The sequence below is a fragment of the Pavona decussata genome, unplaced genomic scaffold, assembly GCF_977016875.1.
Source record: "Pavona decussata unplaced genomic scaffold, jaPavDecu1.1 SCAFFOLD_16, whole genome shotgun sequence".
NCBI lineage: Eukaryota > Metazoa > Cnidaria > Anthozoa > Scleractinia > Agariciidae > Pavona > Pavona decussata.
The window spans coordinates 4,794,943-4,807,126 of record NW_028145439.1 but is presented as its reverse complement, the minus strand read 5'-3'; the positions used below and the strand labels follow the sequence as shown (position 1 = coordinate 4,807,126).

At 37.4% G+C, this 12,184-nt stretch overlaps 2 protein-coding genes across 6 annotated transcripts in view; both read right to left on the bottom strand.

The window, feature by feature from the left end:
* Window positions 1-12,184, bottom strand: part of LOC146487485 (putative skeletal organic matrix protein 5) — a 139,891-nt gene that overhangs the window by 38,232 nt on the left and 89,475 nt on the right. The window lies entirely within an intron of this gene.
* LOC146487494 (uncharacterized) lies at window positions 4,043-10,627 on the bottom strand. Its single transcript, XM_085084686.1, has 5 exons — window positions 10,507-10,627; window positions 7,081-7,343; window positions 5,716-5,830; window positions 4,646-4,771; window positions 4,043-4,080 (listed from the first exon to the last, which is right to left on the bottom strand). Exons 1-5 carry the CDS (start codon window positions 10,604-10,606, stop codon window positions 4,043-4,045), a joined length of 642 nt encoding a protein of 213 aa, XP_084940812.1. The 5' UTR covers window positions 10,607-10,627.

Here is a 12,184-nt window from a genome sequence, read left to right as displayed (position 1 = left end):
TACCGGGACTTTCGAGAAACGGGCGCCAGGTGCCTAAATAAGGGCGAAGGCAGTCAAAGGTCAAGAAACACTGGGGACTTATTACGACTTCATGACTTTTCCGTAGAAGGAAAGGAAAAAGAAAAAGACGTCCTTGAAAAGAAACCGTTAGCGGAAGCACTGAATCTAACATCTTAGCAGGTGGCTTTTTGTATTTACCATAATAGCAACAACAATGTCAAATGCAGTTTCCTTATCATGCATCAAAATTCCTAAGCCTATCCCACAAGAGATATCAAGGAAAAAGCAAGCTGAAATGGGGGCCAGAAATAAAATGCATGTAATTCCGATAGAAAATAAAACGTTTCTGACAAACCACCTAGTGGTTAACTCTAGGTGATCATGTTGAATCAGTAAAACATAAAAAATACCAGGTTGCCAGTTTATCCAAAATTCGGGGATAAGGGAGGGGGTGGGAGGTGGGGAATTTAGCCACCCAAATGTAAAATGTGCAACAACGAGCAAAATGTCTGAAACAACACGAGCAAAAAGAAAGCAATTAGTTGAGCTGCGGGTCTTATGTTGATAGAGGAAAGTCCCTTAGGTGGACTAGTCTTCATTATCGATTAAGAAACAAAAGTAACATCGTAGACACCCAAAAAGCGAATTCACGGCTCGGTCTTAAGTTCGTTTCCGTGAGAAAGGAATTTAGATGGACAATTAATTTGAGTGCATTGCGGAGTAGGACAGTGGAGTTAGGAAGAATCGCTCACCAAAAAAGTGTCAAAAGTGAATTTTCTTGCGTTGGGCAAGTACTTTGCTTAAAAAATAAATAAATAAATAAATAAATAAATAAATAAATAAATAAAATATTCCTAGTTATTCTCTTTTCTTTCAACACTCTTACCACTCACGTCAGTCCCATCACCAATTTTATTTCTTACATAAAGATACTAGTTATTTAACAAATAGATTCCATTTTGCCGTGGGTGGCGTCCTCTGTGCGTTATCAGAGTACAGACCCTCGGCAAAATGGAATCTATTTGTTTTATACAATAACCAAGACATTTTAACTCATTTCGTGAGCGAGCATCGCGTTGCCTGAGCTGAGTCAAAATCTTTCCAGCAAACTCAGTTTTAGACTACAACACACATGCAATTGTGATCTTCTAAAGAGTATAATCCGAAAGGATTTCACTAACAATATTTTCAAAACTAACCTTTATTCCAGAAGGAAATCCTGACCCCAAAATATTACAGCATGTTAGTCGCTTCATTGCGATTTGTAATCGATTACTCGCCATTGCCGGATTTCTATCGGCGACATATTTCGACAAATATTTGCTTCCTTTTCACGTCACAACAAAGTTCTAGCTTTTTTATTCCTGGTTTTTTATTGGGCAGTTTTCCTTTCCTGCGAAAATTTGCCTGTGTTTGTCCGCTACTCGCCAAAACAGTTTGCAAAACTTTGTTGACCAGTCACTCTGGCTGGACTCTAGACTATGATCACGTGCGCCGGTCACACCACTCGATGACTTCAATCGTGCGTCTATACTCTAATCACATACTCCTCTAGACCAATCAAAACGCGAGTTTTACACAGTTCATTGTATAAATAAAACTACATACACGTGTCTTGGTGGAGTTCAGAATAACATAGCCAGTAAAGATTTTATGTGTTGCGATTTCGCTCTTTTTGAAAGACAAAACTTTAATTTACTGATCGATAGATTTATTTATTATTATTTTTTATTCCTTTCTACTAAAGTACCTAACAATACTTTTATATTAAATGACGATCTTTTCTTAAATATCTGTCAGCATTCTATTCGATACTGAATGGAGTTTGTCCTGTCTTCCTGTTTAGGCACTGGGAAACAATTAGCAGGAGTGGGAGGGGAGGAGGGGGTTGGGAAATGGGAAAGATGTAGACGAAAAATTCAATATGAACCCCATTGCATGCCAAATAACAACTCCCCTCCCTCACCAACCTAACTCCTTGTGTGTTGTTAAGCTTCTTACTTTAGTATTGAGAGTACTTCCTAATTTACTAACAGGTCCTTGTGTTGTTTAAACAGTTACCTTGCCTGACATTTTCAACGGAAACAAACAATACCTCGAAGCCACTCTCAAATAATATTTAGATTCTTCTGATTCAGAAGCACTTGATGATTCACTGGCTATTGAATATTAATCACTCAATTTTTGCTAGGAATCGCTTTTATCCAAAGATAAAGGCGTGCTAACATTCTCTTGAGGAGTACTCTCGACCTCAGACTTCGTCCCAACACGCCTGTGGCTCGAAACTCAAAACCGGCCTTACAGCTAGTTCTTGTTTACTTCCGCTGACTTCGAAACCTTGTTGTTGCAAATACAGTTTAAGCTGCTTCCTCGTCAAGGCCTTGACTGCCTTTTCAAATTCTCTCGTGCGCATTTCTCTGTTTCACTATATTCTTCTCCCGTCTTGTGTCAAGGAACTCAAGTGTTGGAAATAACTCTCATATGTTCTCTCGTCAATGTAATGAGAGCTTAACCTCTTCCATCGTTTCGTCACTAGCATAGGACAAATGCTTTTGTAGAAACAATTTTTTTTTTAATTTTTTTTAATTTTTTAACAGCTTTATTGACCATCACACATGTTAAATACAATAAATTAAACAACCAGAAAGAAATGAAAAATACGTGAAAAGTGATAAGGTCAAAAGGGCAGGTGCGAACGGGACGCGAGGACCCATGCGAGGCACCTCCCATGATACAAATAATAATTAAAACACAAACAACCAAAAGACGCTAAAAAACTAGGGATGGCAGGAGCAGGATCGTACAATTGACCAGGTACAGGGATAGAATATGTCGAAGTGATTTTGCAAAAGGTGAAACATGTGCTCAGTAACAAAGTTGCGGAAGGAAGCAGTAGTTGAAAAACTGGTAGGGGGTGATAATTTACAGATATAGTTCCAGAGCTTAACAATACGATTAAAGTAAGAGGCCTGAAAAGTGCTAGTTTTACATACAGGAGTTTTAAGGTTATAAGGATTACTTAGTCTGGTTCGGTCGTGAGAAACAGGAGAAACAAAATCATAAACATTAAGATCAGTAAAACCTTTCCGACATTTGTAAAAAAAAACAAGATCTTTGAGTTCGCGGTCAAATGTCAGAGGAAGAAGTTTCAAAGTTAAAAGTCTGTCTCTGTATGACATCACGCCTACACGTTGTTTGAGGATCCACCTTGTGGCCCTCCTTTGAACCCTTTCAATTTGAGTTTTTAATTTCTTAACTTCTGGACTTGGAAGAAACGTATCAGTTTCTTGTGTGATGATACAAGCCGAATACCTTCTTGGCTTTTCGCTTGCTTGGTCAGAGAAATTATGTAGCCTCGTGATTCTGGCACTTAGCAGTATCCTTTGTTAAATTACCCATGATAACTAAATTATGTTTCTTCAAGTTACTTCCCCAAGTGGTAGACTATAATGAGTCCTGTAATACATTTAAATTAATAACTATGTATAAATAAATAAACAAATATATGCACAAATATGTAGACAAACCAATAAATAAATTTATGAAAAACAGAGATACGTCTACTTTTGGAAGTTTATTCAAGTTGATTAAAAAATCCAACCAAGAAAAACAAGGAAGTAGACTGCCTCGCATGTAGCGAGTGCTAATCCAGGCGAGCCCGAATTACAACTAGAATAACCTTGAGGTCACGCAGGTGAAATTTTAACTTACTCTGTCCTATACAACCTTTTAACAGGATTACATCGTTGTTAAGATGACTTGGCAAAATGTTTGAATTATTACTTACTGTATGAATTTTTAGGATTTGTACACGGCTTTCTTGTATTGGAAAATAATTTGCTGGCAATTGACGAATCATCGTGTTGAACTTAAAGATGTCTTTCTTTTTCTATGTCTCTGTCTAATAATAATAATAATAATAATAATAATAATAATAATAATAATAATAATAATAACAAAAAAACAAATAACAAAAATAGAGCAAAGAAAACAAAAATGTAAATAGGTAAGGTTCATCCTTGAGTTTCGCAATTCTTTATACTTACGTATTTTTGTTATAAATAGCCTTGCACGTCGACACTGCATCACAGCACGAAAATGAAAGAGAAGAACAACAAACAAACAAACAAAAATAGAACGCACAACACGTCCATAACTGTCACTTCAGTTTAAAGTAATGATGCGCAGTTTAAACTGGGTTTGATAAAAGCCTTGAAAAGAAAATGTCCCTGCTAACAATTAAGGAAAAAGTTAGGCTAAAATGAGATTGGAGCAAGGAAGGCCTGGTTTTCTGGCTGCGAACGAGGGTGAGCAGACGTGCCAAGTAATTGATTTAGCTGTCGACCCCAGAGGCCGGCTGTAAGGGCAAAAGAAGAGGAAAAGCTACAAAGACAATAGCAAATGTGACAGATACCTGGGCCTAGCCAGGTCCTCAACTAAAATAAATTTGTTTCCTTGCTATCGCAATGAGCATCATTGTCATGTATAATCTTCTTGATTCTTTACCAAAATTAGAAAAAGAAAACGAAATAAAACATGCATTTGACTTCTATTAACATTGTCTTATATGAGAAAAGAAATAACTGTGGGCAGATTCCTCCTCAAGGAAAGGAAAACGTTAAACAAAAGCAAACCAAAACGTCACCTGGTTCACAATCTCTTCCATTTCCGTAATATCCCGGCTCACACGTACAGTTGTATGATCCGTTAGTATTCTTGCACACAGCTACGGCACTGCATTTGTGTGTTCCAGTTTTGCACTCGTTGATATCTAAAATTTATAATAAACAGAGAAGAGGTTTCCATACGAAACGGAACTTGTTTATTTGACCCTTGGAAGTTTAGTACGTTTCTTTACACAATGGTCTTGTTGTTGACAAAATAAAAAAAACTGAACAAAAGGGTTAGGGTTTTTTTTTTTTGCTTAAACCGAGTTTGAAATATCCGTCGTTTTTCAAAGAGAATGAAGTAGTTGAACGTGTGGCTCTTTTGTCTGCAGGATTGTAACAATACAGTATAAAGTTTACTATACGACTGTTAATTGTAAGACATGTAAATAGTTTAATCGATTAGTATGTTTCTTTACACAGTGGTCTTGTTCTTGACAAATAAAAAAAATATGAACACGGTTGGGATTTTTTTTTGCTCAAACCGATTTTGAAAAATACGTCGTTTGCCAAGGAGAATAAAGTTGAATATGTGGCTTTTCTGTCTGCAGGATTGTAACCATACAGTATCAAGCCAGTTTACCATACGACTGTTTATTATAGTACATGTAAATAGTTTGATCAAATAGCAAGTATGTGCCAGTTTGTATGTGACTGTAATGTGTTCTTATCACGCTGAATAAAATTCATAAAAAAATTGTAAGGATCTTCTAGGGTAAGTTCGATCTCAACTATTCATGCATGTAACCTGAGTATCAGGCCTTACTAAGGAGAAGGGGAGTGGAGAGGAAGGTGGGGGGGAAGGAGGAGAAGAGAATCGTTATATACGAATTAAGAAGGTCGCGAATATGTTCTTTCCCCTTTATCTCTTCTCCGTCCCTTCCCCCTCCCCGAAAAGCCTGATACTCAGCCTACTATTCATGGCAAAAAATACACAAAAACTAATACTTTTCATCGATGTAACATAGCGTGCGCGTGCTTGTGGTCGAAGCAAAGTATTTTAAATAAAGAGGATAATCAGTATTGTCAGCTAAGAAACTCGTCATACCAGTCTCACAGAGAGAACCCATGAATCCAGTGGTGCACAAACAGCGGTATCCTTTTTCTGTAAAACCGGTTTGACAGGTTGCATTGTTCTTGCAAGACGTCTTCAAACATGCATTCTAAGACAAACAGACCGGCAAATATTAAATGAACAATAACACACATGATAATTACTCAATATCTCAAAACTCGCTAATAAATCATAATCCTAGTTTCCAATTAGATCACTGGTCTGAACACGTCTTGTGTGTCATTAGAAATTATAGTTATTTATCATTGATTAGTAGCCAGTGCGCATGTGTGGGAGTAATGTTACGGACCTCGCGTTATGGATTGAAAATAACCACAATAATATTAATAATGTTTATTTCAATAGCGTTATTTCTACTATTCAACCAATGGCGCTTAACAAAACTACTAAGATAGTATAATACTTACTTACTTAATTTAAAAACACATCGAAAATAAGAAACATTTTAAAACAGCAACTTAATAAAAATGTCTTAACTCTGGTTATAAAAGAACTTAAGTAAGCTGTAGTTCTTATATCAACCGGTAGATTATTCCAAAGTGTGGGTGCAATGACTGAAAAAGCAGGCTTTTCATAGGTTTCAAGATTGCACTTGGGAACCACTATTGTTATTGTAGTTTCGCACAGGTACCCGTTATACTGCAAATATTATTACAGAATGCTGATAATACTGATAGGCAAAAGATACACCTATTCGATTTCAACATGATTTGTATGATTTCAAAGGAAATCTCGACATTTGAGATTGAGGTTATCTATGAGTTCCTTCATCGCTTTAGGCTGGTTCACCCGTACGACGCAAACGCAAGCGCAAGCGACGTTCACACGTCGAATGCAAACGCAAGCAGAATAAGATGCGCACGCGCATTGCAGTATCCAAAGATGGCGGCAATCTCGTTTCCAGAATCCGCGTTACCGTAGACCAGCAGTCAGGAAACGAGGACTCTGGGAACGAGATTAAAGATGGTGAAGGAGGAGGCCATCTTGGTTCGAACGTTAGCCGCCGTACAGACATGGAACGACTATTTTTATCTTGCGTTTGCCCTTGCATTTGCGTTGCCCCAGTTCACACTTGGGAAATGCAAACGCAAGCGCCAATGTAGGCTCAAGTAAACGATAACTTTTCTATTTCAGTCTTGCGTTGGCGCTTAAGCCTGCGTTTCTATTTGCGTTGTGGTAGTTTACACGCGTGTTTGCTTGCGTTTGCGCTGCTCGTGTGAACCACCCCTTTGAGTTCCTGTCTTTTATTGTGATGTTTCTTTTTTTTTTTCAACCTCCACACGTTCTCTCATCAAACATTTTACCAATTTTAATTTCATTACCCGTACTCATTTATACCTTTGCTCCGCGGTAAATATAGTCTGGATTTGGCTCCAGCTTCTTCATTTTTCCTTCAAAGGTTGAATTACTCAGCTCGCACCCAAATTTGCCATTTACGCGCATCGTTTTTTTCAAGTTGTAACTAACGCAGTTGGGCTCCATGTAGCAAAATGTTTCACAGAAACCGTCATCCATGACGTCATCGGCGCGAATCACGTGGCCATGAAGTCGTTTACCATCTAATGTGTGTGCAGGCTTAAATTCAAGTTGGCGACAGTCGTCTAAGAAAAACAAAATGAGAATAAGTATTTAGTCAGACGTGAAAACTAGCGTAGTACGTTACATGACAAATGGCAAAGTACGTGATATGCATATTTGTCTATCATATGCAGATTTGTCTATCTGAATTCTCGTTATGTATTTCAAACTGACGGGAGAGAAAAGAGGATTCGTTATCTTAAAAAAAAAAAGAAAAAACATAAACCATTTACCAATAATAAAGGATCTCTCTGTGTATTTAATTTAGGAGTTCACATATTATTAGGACTCCACCTCCTGCAAAAAATAAGGCATTTAGCTCACGCTAATGGGCTACTTTACTTGTTTGGAAGAGTATACACTGTTTACTTCAGGTTATGCAAAATGAGGCTTTGTATTCGCGATACACAAGCCATTAGTGCTATGTTTCAGTCAGATGTGTGATATCATTTTGGAAATGCTCATTTAAGGTTTTTGTCCAAATCTCACGGTTTGAGATAAGCTAAGTCCCCTTCTTGAGGCCTGAAAATAAATAGGCGCCAGTGTTTACTAGAAATTTTACGGCGTCTCAAACTGAGAAAAAACATGAATAAGCCAAATCAAATAATAAAGCATCTTTCTGTGCATTTATGAATTTAAATATTAGACCAATAATGTATCCTGACAAGCCACCTGCTCCCGTTCTGACCCGTTAATTTGCGGCTTTGTTTGAGAGTTTGTATACCATGTTTATTTCAGTTTATACAAAAACAAAAAGATCGTGACCGGAAAAGGAATTAGTAGAACAGAAAATAAACTGTATTGCCAATCTCCTACAGTTTTGTGGTCCAATAACTACTAGTATGAGAGTTCATCAAATTTTCAAATCTATGTCGGTTTATAATCTGAACAATTAAACCTTGCGTCAGTTGCATGATACTCTTACAGATAATAACAAACTATTACGAGTGGATTCGCATACTTGCTAAGGGGTTCATATTGATGAAAAACGTACTTTTGAAAAGCATATACACGGCTTTGTTTGAGCGTTTGTTTACCTTGTTTATTTCAGTTGATTCAAAAACAAAAAAGAAAATACCTTGACCGGAAAAGGAATCGGTAGAACAGAAAATAAACTGTATTGCCAATCTTCTGTAGTTTTGTGATCCATTAACTACTAGTAAGCGAGTTGTTCAATTTTTCAAATCTATGTCGGCCTATAATCTCAACAATAAACCAGATAATAACAAACTATCACGAGTGGATTCGCATACCTGCTAAGGGGTTCATATCGATAAAAAACGTACTTTTGAAAAGCATATAAGCAATAAATGTAAAAAGGCGAGCGGTCGTACCACGTTCATAAAACGTGTTAGGACGTTTTTTCCCAACCAGTCGCTGGAAGTAATATATAATCATTAGCCCAACCACCTGCGTTAAAAACGTACGCTAAAGGATAAACTGCAACGCATACAATCTCAAACCGCCAGAGCGATAACTAAAGCGAAATACGACATTCGATCAACTGACATTCTTGCCAATTTAGGTTGAAAAGCCCTCCGTTGATGCCAAACGCAAACAACTGAAATTAGTCCTAATTTATAAAATCTTGAATAAACAATTCGCCCTGAATTTGAGTAATTCCTTCATAAGTTTCATAAGAATTAGAGACTATAATAAATATTACCATTAAAGAAATTCTGAAACTAATCAACCGCTACCAAAGCCTTGATCTAATAGTCTTAGTGGTACAGTACTAGTGGTGCTATGGGAGACTTTTCCCAAAGAGACTAAAAGAGCGAAATATTTACGGGAGTATAAGAATAGTGTCTGCTCTTTCTGTTCCTGATTCTGAGTTATGCACGTAAAAAGAAAAGATATTTTAAGGATTACACTCATTTTGTTCAGTTTTTAGGAAAAAGGAGCCGAGTCCAAATAGTCTTGAAATATCTTTTTCAAATATTGGAACATAAAATGAGTTTCCTCTTGACGAAAGAACACCCTTGAATATGCAATCATTCACTTAGATGATCGCAAAAATGTATTAAACTGGAAAGGTATAATTCAGGTCAATGACACCAAATAATACTCAATTATTTGCTTTTATTGATTTTTATTATACATTTCCAGCTTGATATATCTGTAGTGGTCAATCTGTGTGAATTATTAAATGCAACGGTTGTTTTCTCTCACTTACGATTGGTAAAAAATTGTCGAGTGGCGCAGTACATTTATTCCCCAAGCTGTTTCCTGCAGTTTTTACCTTCAGTGACATCGTAAACATTGTTTGAAAGCTTTGAGATTGAAATTAACGCTTTGCTATTGGGATAGTTCAACAAAGCAGTACACTTGTCAAAAGCGGCCGAACACTCGGTCCCCTCATCAAGATTTTTGCTCCAAATGAAGACCCTTGTTTAGTATAGACCACAATATGATTTGAACCTTGGAAAGTTGAACTTAAATTTGTTACCTGAATCAAGTTCAGAACAATATGTTTGTTTGATCTCAACCAGTCTTAAACAACAACCGTTTCATGGTATTTAACAGCTCTTTCACGTTTTTCGACCCCAACAACTATTTACGTACAGTTTTGGCTGCTTTACATGTTATCATGTTTACAATCGCCGAAAGATTGAATTTTTTCTTTGAATATAATTACATATCTTGTATCTTTAAGGAACTATTAAAACGAAAATACAGGAGAAGAGCCTGATCAAGATATCGCTAGTTGGCGATGTACGATTATCTTTTCTCATAGGGTCGCAAATGCCTTGGCGCCACCGTAAGATGTTCTTTAGATCAACGTTATTGTCGAATTTAACAAAATAAAATACTAAACCCTCAACTAATTAAACGCGTGGAGGCGCGGTGGTTAAATGGTTTTTATAAAAAAAAGTGTCGGACTATCGATAGGACCTTCGGAAGATCGAATGGTCAGTGATTTGAGGTTAGGTTGGTCGCTTCATTGCTGTGTTGTTCCTTGACACAAACCTTTGCAATTGTTTCACATTGTCTCTATTTACCCAGTTATATTAATGGGTACCTGCTACATACTGGTGGGGGGCTTTACATCTCATTCAGGGTAGAATAGCAATACTCCCAGTTGCTTCATGGTTTAGAAATTTGGTTAAGCTCCGGCTGAACGGGCAATTTAGGCTCGTAGTGCGACTTGAATGACCTTTATCTTACGTAATAAATCGTACAGACCTTTTGAAGTACAGAATTGCCCATGCGATGAGGGAAAAAACGCTAATGAGGTCCAAAACATGAAAGTATAAACCTTAGTAGCAAAGGTTTCACGCAGCATAGTTGGCGTAAGAGAATTCGAAGGAACTGCGACCTTGATGAAAAGCTTCACACCTTGGTGCTGTGGCTCTTTACACGTCAGGTGTTAGCCAATCACAAGAGTGTCATATATTGATAAACAAACCAAACTGCTATTGACTGACAGGTGAGCTCAGTCGACCTATTTTTGTAAAGTGCCAGGTCTTCATGCTCCAATAATGCACTGCTGGAATAACAATGCACGATTCAAACCGTACAGACTATCCCTTGTCAAAACAACCTCCAACGAAGAATTTGCATTTTGCTATCACTCACTACTAAAATTTGCTTCGTCGCTTAAAAATGCTATTGAGATGATTGCCATTAAATCCTGGGCATGTCTACAACGGTCTGTCAACCTGCCGACAACAATTATGAATAGAATGTACATGTTTCATTGTTGACCTGAGTTCAACTCCTCAACCGTGCCTGTTATAGCCAACTGGAACGCTTCCGCAACTAAAAATTTTTAACCATGTTATTTTCAAGTTAAATTATATTTTTTTGATATCTGAATGCCTGGCCGCGTTAGCACCTCTTGTTATAAACACTTGTCAAGGGTAATTAATAAAGGTTTTTGGGAACTTTTATGCATGGAAAACTGCTAATATATACAAAGATGGTTGTCTCTTGTCTACAATTTCCCTCCCCTCTGGGGCCCGTTTCTCGAAAGTCCTGCTAACTTACCGGGCCCGATAAGTGTCTTTGTTGATAAATGTTTCTTAACGGAAGTCAGTTTTTGTTCACTTTGAATACTAAATTTTAACGTCTTATAATTGTGTAACAACATTGGCCAAGTACCACACATGTATGTCTGTAATCTCTGTCTAATCGGCGAAAATACATTTAAAAATATACTTATAAGGCCTGGTAAGTTACCGGGACTTTCGAGAAACGGGCGCCAGGTGCCTAAATAAGGGCGAAGGCAGTCAAAGGTCAAGAAACACTGGGGACTTATTACGACTTCATGACTTTTCCGTAGAAGGAAAGGAAAAAGAAAAAGACGTCCTTGAAAAGAAACCGTTAGCGGAAGCACTGAATCTAACATCTTAGCAGGTGGCTTTTTGTATTTACCATAATAGCAACAACAATGTCAAATGCAGTTTCCTTATCATGCATCAAAATTCCTAAGCCTATCCCACAAGAGATATCAAGGAAAAAGCAAGCTGAAATGGGGGCCAGAAATAAAATGCATGTAATTCCGATAGAAAATAAAACGTTTCTGACAAACCACCTAGTGGTTAACTCTAGGTGATCATGTTGAATCAGTAAAACATAAAAAATACCAGGTTGCCAGTTTATCCAAAATTCGGGGATAAGGGAGGGGGTGGGAGGTGGGGAATTTAGCCACCCAAATGTAAAATGTGCAACAACGAGCAAAATGTCTGAAACAACACGAGCAAAAAGAAAGCAATTAGTTGAGCTGCGGGTCTTATGTTGATAGAGGAAAGTCCCTTAGGTGGACTAGTCTTCATTATCGATTAAGAAACAAAAGTAACATCGTAGACACCCAAAAAGCGAATTCACGGCTCGGTCTTAAGTTCGTTTCCGTGAGAAAGGA